Here is a 19,175-nt window from a genome sequence, read left to right as displayed (position 1 = left end):
CCACCAATCGTGCAATTTGTGCCATTGCTCCCCACCCCCTATAAATATAAAACACCACCGTTCATTCCCAATGTCACTCATTAGACCTATTATAAAAGCCACAAAAACAGTGATAATTTCAAATACTTTATTTCAAATATTTGAATAATTTCCAGAACTCAGATGGACAAACATACCYAAAACTAAATCATTGTTATTAATAAAAAATAACTTCACACAGAAAAGAAAAGACAGAATAATCCAGCTGTCAAAATTATTGAAATATCTCTTCTCCAAAAGCAGTAATAACATGATTAATATTGAATTAGTTGCACACAGTGTATAATATGTTCACAAAAACAGGTTGTGTTAAATTTGACATCCATTACTATGTTACAATGTTAAATATTACTTTATCAATTCCTACAGTGACAGAGCTAGCCTTTGATACAAAAACAGTTTTAATTGACATATTCATTGTTAAACATATTTGGATAAAGCAAGTCATCAGTGCATTTGAAATCCACAGCATTATACAAATATACACTACTAGGATATAATATGAGAAATCCTTATGGCATAGAAGAATTAGAAAGATAGGCCACTGCTCTCACTGACATGGTTTCAGTGGTTTGTCATCATCATCAGTCTCCATGGCAACCATGTCAGACAGTGTTGTGGTTGTTGTTGTTGGGGCCTCTCCAGTGGAGTGGGTCTTGCAGTATTGGTTCTGTGACTMTGCTTGAAGATCCTTTTCTTTGGCCAAGGCTGAGAGATCAGATTTCACAGGTGCATTCTGGTATAATGCATGATTGCAGCTCTTGTCCAGGATGTTATGGTAGAGCTAAAAGATAAATCACAATAAATCATGATTTTAATGGAAGGACGTGCATTGAGGATTGCCTACATTGAMGCTTGTTGTATTGTTTAAGCCTCACCTTCTCCTCCATGTCGGCCAGTTGGTCGTCCATGAAGGCCACCAGCTTGGAGAAGTGAGGGCGGTCCCGAGGCTCCAAGGCCCAGCACTTACACATGATCGAATACCTGCAGGAGGGAGGAAGGGAGGGGGGATGAAACCTCTTTTACAGTTCCTATATTTGATTCTAATTAAATGTGTATGATGTAATGTTATAGATGTAGGTGCAGAGCAGGTCTGGATATGTACACAGATTCACTGGCGTAGTATGGCTGCTCCATCTTAAAACCTCTCTCTATCATCACATAGAAGTTGTTGTCCACCTTTATCCCTGGGTAAGGGGTCACACCTGAGAGAGAGAGAGAGAGAGAGAGAGAGCAAATCACTTAATACAGTGCCTTCAGAAAGTATTCATACCCCTTGACTTATTCCACATTATGTTGTGTTACATCCTGAATGCAAAATTGATTAAATCAACAACAAAAAATTCTCACCTATCTACACAATGACAAAGTGAAAACATGTTTAGACATTTTTGCAAACATATTGAAAATGAAATACAGAAATATCTAATTTACAGAAGTATTCACACCCCTGAGTCAATACTTTGTAGAAGCACCTTTGGCAGCGAGAACTAACATGATGCAGCCACCACCATGCCTGAAAGTATGAAGAGTGYTASTCAGTGATGTGTTGTGTTGGATTTGCCCCAAACATAAKACTTTGTATTCAGGACATAAAGTTAATTTCTTTGCCACATTTTTTGTAGTTTTACTTTAGTGCCTTATTGCAAACATAATTCATGTTTCAGAATATTTGTAATCTGTACAGGCTTCCTTCTTTTCACTCTGTCATTTAGGTGTCACGCTGGTATAAAATATTTTGGAGACAGGCGCAGGAGTACACAATAGGGGTTTTTAATACACCAAAAACAAACACGTATACAAAAACACTGGGTTGTACCCAAACAAAAGAGCGAGGGTAAACCTCGTAGACCGACACGGGACGATACCCGTAACACACAATATATATAACACGCAACATAACTGCACCAACACATAGGTACTCACACCACCAATGCACATGGGAACAATAACCGACAAAGACGGAGGGAACAGAGGGKACAGAGGGCACYTATATAACATACTAATCAGGGGAAATGGGAACCAGGTGTGTGTAATCAGACAAGACAGTCCGGGGTTGATGATCATGAATCCCGTTCAGTGAAGCCTAGAAAACCGGTGACGTAGACCTCCGGAACTGGTGAACAGAATGAGCATCAGTACCGGGGGGATCCGTGACATTAGGTTAGTATTGTGGAGTAACTACAACATTGTTGATCCATCCTCAGTTTTCTCCTATCACAGCTATTCAACTCTGTAACTGTTTTAAAGTCACCATTGGCCTCATGGTGAAATCATTGACCGGTTTCCTTTSTCTACGGATCCCCCCGGGACTGATGGTCATCAGTACCTCATTCTGCTCATTCTGTTCACCAGTTCCGGAGGTCTATGTCACCGGTTTTCTAGGCTTCACTGAACAGGATTCATGATCATCAACCCCGGACTGTCTTTACAAGGACGCCTGTATCATTGTAATGACTGGGTGTATTTATACACCACCCAAAGTGTAATTAATACATTTACTATGCTCAAATGGACATTCAATGTCTGCTTTCATTTTAGTTTTACCCATCTACCAATAGATGCCCTTTTTTTGTCAGCTGTTGGAAAATCTCAATGTAATCCATTTTAAATTCAGGCTGTTACACAACAAAATGTTAAAAAAGTCAAGGGGAGAGAATACTTTCTGAAGGCCCTGTATCAGAAACATGCAGGGAATACATCAAGTTTTATATGTACAAGTACAGTGAAATGTTTAACTTGCAAGCCCTTCCCAACAGTGCAGTATTAAATAAATATAAAAATAGTATAACAAAACCCCCACAAGAAACAAGAAAGAAAGAGAAAAAACAGGAGAATGTAATCTACAGGGTCAGTGCCAGTAGCAAATTCACACATTGTGTGTGTGTGTAGTTTGTACCCACTGGGACAGACGTCAATCTAACGTCTATTCCACATTGTTTCCACGTCATTTCATTTAGTTTAAATGACGTGGAAACAACATTGATTCAACCAGTGTGTCCAGTGGCTATTCTTATTTTTTTGTGAACAAAAGTATGCTTTTTGAACCCTCCCACTCCACCCCCATCCCACACATACACAGACACCCTACAATACAATCACAAGTAAGAGTAGGTATGTTTATGTGGCTACCCAGAGAGAAGACCTCCCACAGCAGGATACCATAGGCCCAGACATCGCTCTGCATGGTGTACATCCCCTGGAAGATACTCTCTGGAGCCATCCACTTCACTGGCAGACGCACCTGCAACACAACACACACACACACACACACACACACACATCAGTCACACACACTGACACTGGATTCTGAGAACACAGCTGTCACTGACACAACAGAGAAATTGTCAAATACAGACAACCACTTGGTTTCCACTATATAGCACAGCCACAAAGTCAAAATTGGCTATTGTAAAAAAAGCAGGATTATTTCTTTAGCTTTTTAGTCTTACTTTAAGGTTTGAGTTAGGCACAAGGTTAGCAATGAGGTTAAACTTAGGTTTAAAATCACATTTTAAGAAGAGAAATAGCAGAAATAGGCAGGGTTTATGTGGTAACTAGCAGTGTTTGACTYAAATAGGTGCTGGTACTCATTGTGGGTGCCGGTACTGTTAATATTTAGGTGCAGGAGCTTTTGATACTACAATAATTTTGAGCTAATATTCTATAAGAGGAACAGGAGCTCAAGCAGTTGAAAATTGAAGGTGACGGTATTCAGCTCCGGTGAACTCCTGCCCAAGTCAAGCACTACTAACTAGTGACGACCGAAACACTCCCTCCTGTGTATAGTCCTTACATTTCCTCTCACTACGTAGTTGGAGTCGTTGTCGATGTCCCGGGCCAGTCCAAAGTCCCCGATCTTTACAAGTCCACCCTGAGTCACCAACACGTTCCTGGCCGCAAGGTCCCGATGGATACACTGGAGACAGATACACACACCGAGGACACAGAGAGGGTGTGATGATGTAGGGTACAGGCCAGGGAGTATTAAGAATGTATTGCAGTGAGCGCAGCCTTGTATAATTCTGAGGGGACATGGGGAAGTGAATATGGTGCCATGTGTAGTGTGTAGTTTGCAGTGGGCAGTGTAGTTGCTCCACGTACGTGTTTGGAGGACAGGAAGTCCATGCCCTTGGCCACCTGATAGGAGAAGCTGAGCAGGTCGTCGTAGGTCAGCGTCTCCTCCTCCTCCTCCTCCTCCTCCTCCTCCTCCTCCTCCGCCTCCTGCAGCTCATTTAACTCCTCATAGATCCCTGGACCTGAGGATCAACAGGGATCAGCTGGGATCAACAGGGATCAACAGTGATCAACAGGGATCAGCTAGGATCAGCTGGGATCATCATGATCAACAGGGATCAGCTGGGATCAACTAGGATCAAACAGTGATCAGCTGGGATCAACAGGGATCAACAGGGATAAGCTGGGATCAACAATGATCAACAGTGGTCAACAGGGATCAGCTAGGATCAGCTGGGATCAACAGGGATCAACAGGGATAAGCTGGGATCAACAGTGATCAACAGTGGTCAACAGGGATCAGCTAGGATCAGCTGGGATCAACAGGATCAACAGGGATCAGCTGGGATCAACAGAATCCACTGGACAGCAGTGGAGAGATCCTACAGATATTTTAAGTAAGTAAGCAAGCCTATTTCTTAATTTGTGTGTGTGTGTGTATGTGGGAATGTGTGTGTCTACCCCACACTGACCACAGAGGTGTTCATGGAGAAGAGTTGAGGCTGATCAGGGCGATGCTCTCTTGCCCTCTAGTGGTGGTGGGGGACATGGGATGTACATGCTGTCCACTGGCCTCTGGAACTCACTAAGAAGAACACAGATCAACATTAGCACATTAACCCTCACAATCATACCCTACTTCACCATGAGAGCACATTAACCCTTTACAATCATACCCCTACTCACCATGAGAGCACATTAACCCTTTACAATCATACCCCTACTTCACCATGAGAGCACATTAACCCTCACAATCATACCCCTACTTCACCATGAAACACATTAACCCTCACAATCATACCCCTACTTCACCATGAGAGCACATTAACCCTCACAATCATACTCCTACTTCACCATGAGAGCACATTAACACATTAACCCTCACAATCATACCCCTACTTCACCATGAGAGCACATTAACCCTCACAATCATACCCCTACTTCACCATGAGAGCACATTAACCCTCACAATCATACTCCTACTTCACCATGAGAGCACATTAACCCTCACAAATCATACCTCTACTTCACCATGAGAGTAGCCTACAATCCAATTTCTGAATTAAACTAAACCTTGACACCCCTACATTAATCCCAACCTGGAGCTCCTCTTGGGCAGGTTGTGGTAAAGGCCGCTGAAGCGGTCCCTGGTGAAGGCCTCGGTCAGAGACTTGTGGTAGAGCTCTCTGTTGTTCTTCAGGTAGTTCAGCAGGTCCCCGTTACGGCAGTACTGAAATATCAGGTACGTGGGCCCTGTCAGAGTCACACAGTCACAGAGTCACACACAGTCACAGAGCCACACAGAGTCACACACAGTCACAGAGCCACACACAGTCACACACAATCACAGAGACACACACAGTCACACACAATCACAGAGACACACACAGTCACAGAGTCACACAGAGTCACACACAGTCACAGAGCCACACACAGTCACACACAATCACAGAGACACACACAGTCACAGAGTCACACACACAGTCACAGAGCCACACACAGTCACAGATCCACACACAGTCACAGATCCACACACAGTCACAGAGTCACACACAGTCACACAGCCAATCACAGAGCCTGTGATTGGCTGTCGTACCTGAGCCAGTGCACGCCCCCAGCAGGTTGACGATGTTGGCATGCTGTCCGATGTGAGTCAACATCTTCAGCTCTGACATCAGAGCCTCCTTCTCTACTGTCTCATGCTTCTCTGCATGGGCAAACGTTACCACTCAACAATGACCTGAGAGACTTCATTGGTGCAGGGTACAATAGTATGACAAAGTCTCTTCAGCAAACACAAACACTTAGCCAGCAGGGTAAAACATCACACAGGTAAAACCCTGTACCTTTCAGCATCTTGACAGCCACCTGCAGGGAGACCCCCGGCTTGCTGATGCCGTAGGCTGTAGCCTGAAGCACCATGCCAAAGGCCCCAGAGCCCAGCTCCTTCCCTGGGGAGAAAGACCACAACAACACAGGGTTGGTGGGAATACTATTGGTGAGGCTGGCTGTACTGGAGACTAGAGATTCCCAAGTAGATGGGTCAGGCTAAGTCATTCAATCAATCAATCAAGTTTATTTTATATAGCCCTTCGTACATCAGCTAATATCTCGAAGTGCTGTACAGAAACCCAGCCTAAAACCCCAAACAGCAAGCAATGCAGGTGTAGAAGCACGTGTAGATTCCACTGGTACATCTCCCCCAGTCTTACCCAGCTCCAGGTTCTCTCTGGGGAACTCCCATTTCTGGTCATACTGGAAGTCTTTGAAGTTGATGTAGATTTAGTCGTTGTCATGTAGGCCCCGTCATCTGGATCATCTGCAGCTGACTCTGGTACTGGGGTTTCTACACAGGAAATATCAGGAAGGTGGGACGGTGCATTTGTGTGTGTGTGTGTGTGTGTGTGTTTGTGTTGTGTTTGTGTGTGTATTTATGTGTGTGTGTTGTGTGTGTGTGTATGTTGTGTGTGTGTGTGTGTGTGTAAGTGTGTGTGTGTGTGTGTGTGTGTAGTGGTGTGTGTGTGTGTGTGTGTGTGTGTGTGTGTGTGTGTGTATGTTTATGTGTGTGTGTGTGTGTGTGTGTATGTATGTTTACGTGTGTGAGTACCTTCTTCCTGATGAAGTAGAGCAGCGCCAGGCTGACCAGCATCAAAGCCAGGAACAGGACCAGACTGGACACTTTCAGGAGGAGTTGAGAGGAGGCTGATGGAACAGATATAACTAATAGAAAGAGGAGGAAGGGAAGCGTTACTAAGGTACACAATAGTACATTTTAGTAGACAGAAGGTGCTCTTAGGTAAAAGGGGTAAATTGGTCATCAAAAAGAAAGGAGGACCAAGGCACTCTTCATATAATTAATTAAAATGCCTTTATTTGTATGGCATGTTCAATAGAAACAAAGTTTAAAAAATCATACAAATAAAGGCATTTTAATGAATTATATGAGTGCCTTGGTCCTCCTTTCTTTTAGATATAACTAATGTCTGACTATAGCTATGACAATACTGTGACCAATTCTGTTGCACACAGGGACAAATGTTATAAACGTATTTAAAGTTGTCAATTATTTTCTGAGGACACATTTTTCCTGATCGACCACTTACCAAGTATGTTGAACAGTGTCTCACTGCAGTGTGACTGTGAGTGGACAGAGTTTGTGATGCAGCACTTGACAAAGTCCCCCACCTCGGTACTGTCCCGGGAGCTGAGAACCCTCTTATGGCAGAACTGGTCTGAGTCAGAGAGCTTCGGGGGTGGGGCAGGGATCTCCTTCCAGGCTGCAGACTCTGACTGACAGCTGGAAAAGAGCACAGGTTAACACACACAGGTTAACACACACAGGTTAACAGACACAGGTTAACACACACATGGTTTAAACACATGTTAACAGACACAGGTTAACAGACACATGTTAAACAGACACAGGTTAACACACACAGGTTAACAAGGTACACAGGTTAACAGACACAGGTTAACAACACAGGTTAACAGACACACGTTAAACAGACACACAGGTTAACACACACAGGTTAAACACAGACACAGGTTAACACAACACAGTTAACAGACACAGGTACAGACCATGTTTAACAAACACAGGTTAACACACACAGGTTAACACACACATGTTAACAGACACAGATTGACAGACACAGGTAAACACACACAGGTTAACAGACACAGGTTAACAGACACAGGTAAACACACACAGGTTAACTCACACAGGTTAATACACACATGTTAACACACACAGGTTAACAAACACAGGTAAACACACACAGGTTAACACACACAGGTTAACAAACACAGGTTAACAAACACAGGTTGACAGACACAGGTTAACAAACACAGGTTGACAGACACAGGTTAACATACACAGGTTAACACACACAGGTTAACACACACAGGTTAACAAACACAGGTTGACAGACACAGGTTGACAGACACAGGTTAACAGACACAGGTTAAAGATGGATTGCCAAGTAGGGGGAAACAGCGCCACTGTCCGCCCCAAGGCTGTTGTTATTCCGAAGCAGAGGTGGGGAGCYTTGTGCATCAGGGAAAAACATGTGATTGCATCAGCAGGCAGTTAAGTAGGGTTGCAGGAACAGTCACGTATGCTCTTTAACACAACAGTGTAGTTTAACAGCAAGGATAAACTGATATCGTGATATGCCTTGCTCCTATCGATATCTTTTGATATCGTTATCATATCAAATGATCGATATTGGTGCCTACCACTACAGAGCTGAATCCTAACATTAGAAACGGACCTAGATCTAATACCTGTCATTGGTCAAAGAGCAGGAGCTCCAGGTGAGGTTGAAGGGGAGGGGGGTGTTGGTCTCACAGGTGATATTGTCTCCATTCTGTAAGAGACTGGGGGTGGACGTACCTGAGAGACAGAGGACAAGGACAGGTGTCTTACTGAGGATGCACACAATCACACACATCTTATCTATCTGGGCAATCGGCTGTCACTCACCTGCCACACACAGAGAGAGGGTCTTTGTGAGGTTCAGCTCCCCAGCCTCCAGGTGTAACTGGTACTCTCCTGGCTCTATGTTACACAACTCCAGAGTCCTGGGGAGAAAGGGAGAGATGGTGAAACCACAGGGAATCATATATAGTATCCACATCAAACCTCATCAAACTACTGTACATAAACATAACTACATCTGACGTTCTCTACCTGTTCTTCCAGAGCCGTGTGGGCTCAGGGCACTGGGTCTGTCTGCTGTCCGGGCCCAGCCAATGGCAGCGTAGGAGAGGGTGTGAGGAGACCAGGGCCCGCAGACAGAACCCTGGCTTCTCCTGGGCTGAGATGGTACTGGTCTCATTCAGCTGGTCGATGGAAATGAAGCCCTTCTCTGAGGACACACAACACAGGAAATCACATGGAGATCACGTTTCGGGGAAAAACATGCAGGCAGGTGGTGATAAAGAGAGAATCAGGACAGATAACAAGAATTTGTCTGAGAGATTAGTAAAGACCAAGTACAGATAGACATTTAAAAGGGAATGTTTGACTGAAAACAAAGGTAACGAGGAGGATTCAGTGTTGTAGCCTATAAACTGACCCAGGACCTGGACATGGGTGGTTTTGACCTTGTTCTTGTTGCTCCGGCATGTATAGATTCCACTGTGGTTCACTGTCACCGACTCAATGAACAGGTAGGTCATATCTATTTCTTTATATGTGAGTTGAGATTTGAAGACCTGGAGGAAAATATGGTATGCTGCATTACATCTGCATTACATGAATACAGTGAGAAAGTCGTGATGGGAAAGGTGGAAGGGTTTTCAGCAGAGTGAAGAGAAGGCTGATAAAACGTGAAAAAAAGATTGTCAGATTGATAAAGCTTACTTGTCCCTGGTTGTCAGTCAGCCACTGTGTGGTGCTGTTCTCTTTCTGCCGACAGCTGAGCAGCAGGGGCTGCCCAGGACTCACAGTGATCTCTGGAGCCTCATCATTCTCATTCTCATCACTGACACGGTCCAGATCTGAGGCACACACAGAAAAACACATATGGTCATGCTCACGCTATAGTGTACTGTAAATGTAATATTGTAATTTGATGACTTTTGTTCAACGGTTACCTTACCGTAATCATATAGTTGAGAACACGCCTCTCCTTGAGAATTGCTAGCACAGCACATAACTGCTGTCCTGTAGTAATTTTTACTTTTCTCTTTGTTGTTAGCCCTCTCTTTGATTGTAGAGGGAATGTCTGTCCCATCATTACCTTTTCTGTTGGAACGGAGGAGAAATTAAACTATGGTACGGCTGCTATTGATGGCTGAGATTGAAATCATGTATAGCCATTGCTTTATAAAACTTTAAAGCAATACCCTGAAAACAATTCTTTTGGATTCTATACATTTTCATTGAAGTTTGGTGAGACCGTACCCAGTCTTGTCAAGGTTGTTGAACCATTTGATCTTGGGCTTAGGGTTTCCCTCTGAAGAACACTGATAGTCTGGTAAGAAGCCTCTTTTCCCAGGGATAAATTTCAGCTGTGGTTTTGTGGGAAGTCCTAGATAGGTGGATTGAGCCGTAGCTATGAATTTTTCATCAAACATCATTTCAATGGGGTTCAGAATCAATATGGTGCTATAGATTCAACTCTGATACGAGACATGAATATTGTGTAGATCTGAATATGATTTCAAATGATTGTGTGGTTAGGAACATCACTTTTGATAATAATTTTGTAGCAATGAAGAGGATGCTGCGAATATGGTTTTGGGTAGTCTGAGGAGGTTTGAGGTCGAAAAGAGCAAGAGTATTGGGTCATGTGGCTGTCACTCACTCAGCGAAGGTACGACCAGTAGAGAGAGGGTCAGAGAGGAGTTGATCCCGCCTCTCTCACAGCTGAATGTGTACTCTCCAGAATCACTCACATGGGTCTGTAGTATGGTCACGGAATAGCCCCTTCTGTTGGCAGGGCAAACAACTACAGATGAAGACAGCAGGGAGGCAAAAGTACACCCCTATGGATGCAATAACAATAACACAGTGGCTTTGAGGGGCCAGGTAAAACAACAAACACACACACCTTTTTGGGTCAGCTCCACGGCTCCAGCTGCAGACAGGGTCTCCTGGGATGCTCTGCATGGTGATCAGGAGCCTCTGTCCAGCAGGGACCTCTAGTCTGGTAGGACCAGAACCATTCAGATGGGTTTCAGACAGAGTACACAACCCTCCCTGGAACACAGAACAACATGTCACCATGTCAGGGAGAGAGAGTCAGAGAGGAAGACCAGCTCTAAAATGATGTGGCTTTTGAAGTTGAATAGAGATCACAGAATATTCATTAAGTAATTCCGTCACATAATCACCAAAGTTTGTACCAGAAGCCCTACCAGAATGTCAATTGTACATTTAGTTGAATTTCTATTGAAATAGCAGTTCTGTTTTTTCTCTTTGACTTGGTCACATTTAAAGGATTGCATCTATAAGCATGTGTTATGGAAACTTTTTACACTGTGTATTACAGGAACAGTGCCTTCAGAAAGTATTCACACCCCTTGACTTTTTCCACATTTTGTTGTGTTACAGTCTGAATTTTAAATGGATTCAACAGATTTTGGCTCACTGGCCTACACACAATACCCCATAATGCCAAAGTGGAATTAGGTTTTTATAATTTTTTTACAAATTGATTAAAAATTAAAACTGAAATCCCTTGAGTCAATAAGTATTCAACCACTTTATTACGGCAAGCCTAAATAAGTTCAGGAGTAAAACATTGCTTAATTTCACCATGAATGGTGACTTTAAAACAGTTACAGAGTTTAATGTCTGTGATAGAAGAAAACTGAGGATGGATCAACAACATTGTAGTTACTCCTTTTGGCCTCCCAAGTGGCGCAGTGGTCTAAGGCACTGCATCTCAGTGCAAGACACGTCACTACAGTCCCTGGTTCAATTCCAGACTGTATCACATCAGGCATTGGGAGTCCCATAGGGCGCCGCACAATTGGCCCAGCGTTGTCAGGGTTTGGCCAGGGTAGYCAGTCATTGTAAATAAGAATTTGTCCTTTAACTGACTTGCGTAGTTAAATAAAGGTTAAATAAATAATACTACACAATACTAACCTAAATGACAGAGTGAAAAGTAGGAAGCCTGTAGATAATAAAATTATTCCAAAACATGCATCCTGTTTGCACTAAAGTAAAACGGCAAAATATGTGGTAAAGAAGTTAACTTTATGTCCTGAATAAAAAGCATTACTTAATTTTAATTATTTAACAGATGACCTTATCCAGAGCGACTTACAGAAGCAATTAGGGTTAAGTGCCTTGCTTAAGGGCACATCGATTAAAAAAATTACCTAGTGAGCTCGGGGATTCGAACCAGCGACCTTTTGGTTACTGGCCCAACGCTCGTAATCGCTTGGCTACATATTGCCCTTATGTTTGGGTCAAATCCAACACAACACATCACTGTGTACTACTCTTCATGTCTTCAAGCATGGTGGTGGCTGCATCATGTTATGGGTATACTTGTTATCAGCAAGGACTAGGGAGTTTATATATATATATATATATATATATATATATATATATATATTATATATATAAACAGAACAGGCCAAGTCCTATAGGAAGATCTGGTTTGGTCTGCTTTCCAGCAAACATTGGGAGACAAATTCACTTATCAGCAGGACAATAACCTAAGGCCAAATATACACTGGAGTTGCTTACCAGGATGACACTGAATATTCCAAAATGTGGAATAAGTCAAGGGGTATGAATACTTTCTGAAGGAACTGTAGGCTAGTAGGTGTGGTGCTATATCACCACTACTACCTATGAGTTTCTACCTTCCTCTCTTATGCATTTGTATTATTTTGACCTTGTTGAGGCCAGAGTCTTCTTTATCTTCGTTATGTTAAGGCAGCAGAATTTCATTTTTATTATCCTCTAAAAAAGTTCACAAGATTCTTCAAGAACACAATACAACAGACCTACAAAATGATCAGAGCAATTCTGCATCCTTCTGCAATGCAATGTGAAATGGCATTATGCTACACAGCCTATAGGTCTGCCATCAGAAAAATACCCAAGATAAATACAGGTTTACTGTTTGTGAGGTTCATCTCAAAAGGACACTGTAAATGTACAGTGACTCAAAATACTGTAATTATAATACAGCTGTGTTACAGTAATGATTACAGTAATAATACTGTAAATCCTATTACAGCATCCCTGCTGTATTGCAAAATTACAGTATTAAGCTGGCAACTTTACTGCCAGTACAATGCTGTACATTTCAAGGGAAAAGTTTACAGTTTGGGAATTCCGGAAGCACATTCCCGCCACCCACCCACATTTCTTTCATAAAATGTTGATACTATCTCAACATTTTGAGATACTTTAGGAAACATTTTGAGATACTATCAACAACCAAAAAATGTATAGTAGATCATAAATATATGTTGTTTCTTCATTTATGACATTGTGTGGCAATTTCCATCTGTCCACYTTGCAGAGATCAGCACAGCAGGGCCACCGGGAAACGTGTGGTGAGCTGCCATTTGCCCCAGCGCTTTTGATTTGGTTTAATACAAAATATTGACACAAAAGTGTTGAAAGGAGGGACAAAGTTCTGCTGTTTAGACTGATTTTGCCTCATGATTTTGTCAACTCGTACACAATTAATCTGTGCTTCAATCTGGTCAACTGTAGCCTACTGATAATAACCACAGCTGCAGGAAGCCTAGAGAAGCCTATGCGCTCTAAACCCATCTGGGCCAGGGGAAACGAAACGGTAACGTCATGTATTTACAGCCTAAGCTATGTCTTTATAGCCTAAAATAGGCCACATTTAATATCTTTATTTGTATTTTTCATAAAAGGGTTTTGTTAAAAAGAGCATTTATCTATAGGTACATCAAGAGGCACATGCACATCATTCTGTAGCAAAGAGTTGTTTAAAGAGGTCACCATGGAGATGGAGATGGAGATGGACACATTCTCTAGGCATTGTTTCAGAGACCTTGCCATCACGTATCCTGAAAATGTGAAAAAGTCAATCCCCAGAAACTCTGAGGGAAGACTTCATCCTAAAAATGAACAAGGAAATAAAAGTAGACCTGTTCTACACACATTATCCTTGGCACCCTGCTCCAACAATTAACTTAAAATGTCATAAAACAGAAAAATTAGGCAACTGTACATTGATTCCACCCCCAAATGTAACATTAATATTTATAATATTGGCACTGTGATGGTTGAAGGTTCGGAGGCCAGTTTGGATAAATTTGTCCATTACTTCGACCAAATAAGAAGGAGCTACATGAGCTAAGGCAGAAATATCTCAGCTACTACCATCCACTCTACAAAGAGTCCCATAAAAAACACAGGACCAAACCAACAGCTGAATCAGAACCCACCCACCAACCCAACCAACCAATGCACCAACCCAGCTGACCCCCTCCATCGCCATCTCACAGCCTGTAATTACTCACATCCCTCCTGCCATCCTCCATAGACCTGACGAGAAACCAGACATTATATTAGTGATAGACACCAATGTAAAGTTTATWTCAGAGAACAAACTTTTCCCAAATAAAAAAGTGGAAAAGTTATAGTGCACCACAACAGAGGGAGCTATGGAGCTCTTGACTGTGGCCCAGCTTGGCTCCCCCAGCCATATCATCATTCACCTTGGGATCAATGACCTTCGAGCCCAACAAGAGAGGGTGGCCACATCACTAAGGGGAGTGATGGAGAGGGCCTCCACCATCTTCCCTGTTGCAAAGATTGTAATATCTAACCTGCTCCAGAGGAGAGATTTTCATCCTGCCACCATCCAGAGGGTAAATGCCAGCCTCTCTCAGGACTGTGTGCTATGGCCCATCGTACACCTGTCCCACCATCCCACCCTCAGCCTGGACTGTCTTTACGACAATGTAGACCTGTACAAAGAGACAGTCCCCACCTTCGTTAAAGGATGTTGCTCCGGGTGGCCAGTCCACCTCACCTGACAGGAGCAACAGACCAGTCATCAACTCCCTGAGACAAATCAGAAGCTCCTTTAGAACTACGTGGTGCCTCACAGAGACTGGAGAACAGCCAGCAACCCTGCCCCCCACACCACCCTCCACCACTTCTCTACCAGGAACTGCATGCAGATACTCTGAGCTATGCCATACTGCCTTCCACACCTACCTCTTCAATTTCCCCATGATGTGTCCATAAACCAGAATACACATTTATTTGTTGCTGGGATTGACCTCCCCCCTGCTGCCATGGCGGATGCTATTAGCGCTATATCTGAGTGTTTAACACCTTTTTTGTCCTCCGAGTTGGTCATTTTAAGGGATTTGAATCTGGATTGGCTTTCCTCGGCCTCATATCAATTTAAGAGTATATGCATAGATTTGAATCTGACTCAATTGATCTCAAAACCCACACAACTAAATGTGAAAAGCCCTATTTATTCCTCTGCCAGATAAAGATGCCTCTTTTAAACTATTTCGAGTCAAAGATAGATCTAACCCTTGGTTTTCTTCGGAGCTAACTGAGAAATCAACCCTGGGCCAAAGCGAGAAAAACGGACTCTGTAGCGGACTGGCAATCTTTCAGACAATTGAGATAATTGAGATATAGATGTACTATCTCCATTTATTTCCCTCACCAACTTTAAACATCAGCTATCTGAGCAGCTAAGCGATCGCTGCAGCTGTACATAGTCCATCTGTAAATAGCCCACCCAATCTACCTACCTCATCCCCATACTGTTTTTATTTTTTTTACTTTTCTGCTCTTTTGCACACCAGTACCTCTACTTGCACATCATCATCTGCTCATTTATCACTCCAGTGTTAATCTGCTAAATTGTAATTATTCGCTCCTATTGGCCTATTTATGGCCTACCTCCTCATGCCTTTTGCACACACTATATATAGACTTTCTTTTTTTCCTACTGTGTCATTGACTTGTTTATTGTGTTATTGGCTTGTTTATTGTTTACTTCATGTGTAACTCTGTGTTGTTGTCTGTGTCACACTGCTTTGCTTTATCTTGACCAGGTCGCAGTTGTAAATGAGAACTTGTTCTCAACTAGCCTACCTGGTTAAATCAAGGTGGAAAAAATAATAATAATAAAGAAAGCTAAATCAAGCTAATTTTAAAACTCTATCTCTGACTCTGCTGGTGATCCTTATACATTTTGGAAAACAGCAAATGCACTGAAGCGTAGAAATTGCTCTTCTTCCCTGCATAAGCAAGTTCTGTTTGACTCTGGCATCATAACTGAGAAGAATGGGATAAGTGATGCTTTTAATTATAATTTTACCTCGGCAAGCTTTTTATTTTAGAGAAATAGTGGTTTAATTGACCCTGCTCTTCCCTCTGCCAGCCTCTAGCTGCCCCGACGGTTAACCCGTCAACTTCTAGTTAATCTTTGTTTTCATGTTAACAATTTACTACCTGTGATGTGCTAGATGCCTTGCTTAAGATTGATATTAAAAAAATCCACTGGGGCTGATATGCTTGATCCATTTTTGCTGCAGCTCTCTGCCCCCCTGATTGCTGAATCATTAACCCATATTTTTACCTAATMATTCAATCTGGTACTATCCCCAAGGTTTGGTTTTATCCTCAGAACAGCCTCATTTCGTCAGGGCATGGACTCTACGTGGTGTCGAAAGCGTTCCACGGGGATGCTGGCCCATGTTGACTCCAATGCGTCTCACAGTTGTGTCAAGTTGGCTGGATGTCCCTTGGGTGGTGGACCATTCTTGATACACACAGGAAACTGTTGAGCGTGAAAAACTCAGCAGTGTTGCAGTTCTTGACACACTCAAACCCGTGCGCCTGGCACCTGCTACAATACCCCGTTCAAAAGCACTTAAATATTTTGCCTTGCCCATTCACCCTCTGAATGACACTCATACACAACCCATATCTTAATTGTCTCAAGGCTTAAAAACCTGTATCCTCCCCTTCATCTACACCGATTAACGTGGATTTAACAAGTGACATCAATAAGGGGTCATAGCTTTCACCTGGTCAGTCTGTAATGGAAAGAGCAGATGTTCCTAATGTTTTGTACACTCAGTGTACATTCCCGCAACAGTCACCGGCTGCAGTTCGCCCACTCTCCTTTCTCGTCCCTGGCTAATTTTCTTGAACAACTGTTTGAAAACCTGGATGAGGCCAAAACCTGATGTGCCATAGGTTTATAGTGGGTGACCGGTCAGTTTGGTCAATTATAATCCCACCGATGCACAGGTTAGCCACCTACCTCCAGGCTGGTGATACAGTACGCTCGAGGTGAGTCTCCCTGAGGCTGCGACGCGTTTCCATCACAACGGGCGAACAGCAGCAGGAGCGCAGCTGCAGAGAGAACAAGATCAGTGAAACACAAGAGTTTATAATAGCTAATCAACACGAAGAATCATCAACTTGTTGTAATGTTTTTCTTTCAGATAAAGACAAAAAATACAACTTTTGATGCATTAAAAAAAGACAAAATGATGCGCAGCAGGTGGGTGATAGGTCTATTGGGGAAATTGCGACTATGGGAAAGTATAAAATTCAGCATATAGTGTTGTGCAACATAGATTATAAAACGTATTTTGAGAATATATAGGCTAGGATTGTTATTTTAGGGTTATCGAATAAAACAGTCGTTGGACATAAGGCAAAAAATGTCAATAACGTGATTAGAGATAATAATATTCAATTGATTATTTTTTGAATAAAAACGTTGATTATTTTAATAACTCACCGATGAGAACTCTGCTATTTTCCTTCACTTGCATTGGTGTTCAACGTGTGTCTCTTTTTTTCACAATGAGAAGCTCTCGAGAGTGATGCCCCAAGAAGGTATATTTTATTTGTGACGTTTGATCTGTGGTTCTTTTTCAGAGAGACTTATTTGGTACTTGAAGGTTCATGACGTTATCACAGTAACTTTGAATGTCAGGCCACGAAAATGGCGATGGTTGGCTTTAAAAAAAAAATACACTACACTACTACTAATGCTGACCAAAGGTATGTGGACACATCTCATTCCAAAATCCTAGGCATTAACATGGAGTTGGTACCCTTTTTCTGCTATAACAGCCTCCACTCTTCTGGGAAGGCTTTCTACTAGATGTTCGAACATTTCTGCAGGGAGTTGCTTCCATTCAGCCATAAAAGCATTAGTGAGGTCGGGCACTGATGTTGGGTGATTAGGCCTGGCTCACTGTTGCAACTTGGTAGTGAGTATTGCAACCGAGGACAGACCATTTTTACACGCTAAGTGCTTCAGCACTCTGCAGTTCTGTTCTGTGAGCCATTGAAGTGGCCTACCACTTCAGGGCTGAGCCATTGTTGCTCCTAGACATTTCCACTTCCAAATAACAACACTTATTTTTTGGAAAGGTTACATTCTATGATGGTGCCACGTTGAAAGTCTCTGAGGTCTTTAAGTAAAGCCATTCTACTGTCAATGTTTGTCTATGGAGATTGCATGGCTGTGTGCTGTCAGCAACTGGTGTCAGCAACTGGTGTGGCTGAAATAGCAGAATCCACTCATTTGAAAGGGGTGTCCATATACTTTTGTATATTTAGTGTATATTGTCACACCAGATAGGTGCAGTGAAATGTGTAGTTTTACAGGGTAGTAGTACGGCAACAAATTAGTGTTAAGTGGATCAAAACTGGATCAAATTAGGTTAAGTGCATATTGACAGAGTTTTTACCTTGTCGGCTCGGGTATTCAAACCAGCAACCTTTCGGTTTCTGGCCCAACGCTGGGCTCCAGAGTGGCACAGCGGTCTAAGGCACTGCATCTCAATGCTAGAGGCGTCACTACAGACCATGGTTCGATTCCAGGCTGTTTCACCACCGGCCGTGATTGGGAGTCCCATAGGGCAGCGCACAATTGGCCCAGTGTTGTCCGGGTTAGGGTTTGGCTGGGGTAGGCCATCACTGTAAATAAGAATAGGTTCTTAACTGACTTGCCTAGTTAAATAAAGGTTAAATAAAAAAATGTATTAAAAAAACACTCTAACTGCTAGACTACCTATTATAACCTGGTGATGAACTAGAGCCTATAGGCCCTAATGTAATAACCGCTTACGTATTTTATAGCAATATTTCTAATAACCMAATAAAATGAAACCAAATGTATATAAAATATCACACATATTTATTTAGTCTGAAATATTCTCATATTCTCACATTTTCATTGGATTGATAATAATATTATTGTAGGATCATAGGTATTTTACTTTACAGAAATGTCTTTATCAAGTGATTACTTTCATAGTTGCTAACATAATACAAATACCGAGTAATCCAGTGACTGGTGAAATGTCAAAGGGAAAAGGAATACTGTGCTTAGCCTGTTACAAACAGTCCTAAATGTTGGCTTGCTACAATGTGACATGAC

At 42.5% G+C, this 19,175-nt stretch overlaps 1 protein-coding gene across 1 annotated transcript; it reads right to left on the bottom strand.

The window, feature by feature from the left end:
- Window positions 1–113: 113 nt before the first annotated feature.
- Window positions 114–17,633, bottom strand: flt3 (fms related receptor tyrosine kinase 3). The gene is given in 26 exon segments (XM_070446626.1): window positions 114–823; window positions 918–1,023; window positions 1,145–1,244; window positions 3,172–3,283; window positions 3,836–3,958; window positions 4,144–4,281; window positions 4,745–4,830; window positions 4,833–4,861; window positions 5,376–5,529; window positions 5,873–5,983; window positions 6,123–6,227; window positions 6,489–6,573; window positions 6,575–6,622; window positions 6,884–6,996; window positions 7,380–7,573; window positions 8,563–8,671; window positions 8,762–8,859; window positions 8,969–9,146; window positions 9,357–9,495; window positions 9,644–9,780; window positions 9,882–10,027; window positions 10,187–10,313; window positions 10,590–10,714; window positions 10,836–10,984; window positions 17,037–17,128; window positions 17,523–17,633. Coding segments are annotated over 26 exon segments (3,072 nt in total). The 5' UTR covers window positions 17,557–17,633; the 3' UTR covers window positions 114–589.
- Between the last annotated feature and the right edge of the window lie 1,542 nt (window positions 17,634–19,175).

Source organism: Salvelinus sp. IW2-2015, linkage group LG14 (assembly GCF_002910315.2).
Source record: "Salvelinus sp. IW2-2015 linkage group LG14, ASM291031v2, whole genome shotgun sequence".
NCBI lineage: Eukaryota > Metazoa > Chordata > Actinopteri > Salmoniformes > Salmonidae > Salvelinus > Salvelinus sp. IW2-2015.
Note: the sequence above shows the minus strand (reverse complement) of the source record. Positions and strands in the feature narration are given on the sequence as shown.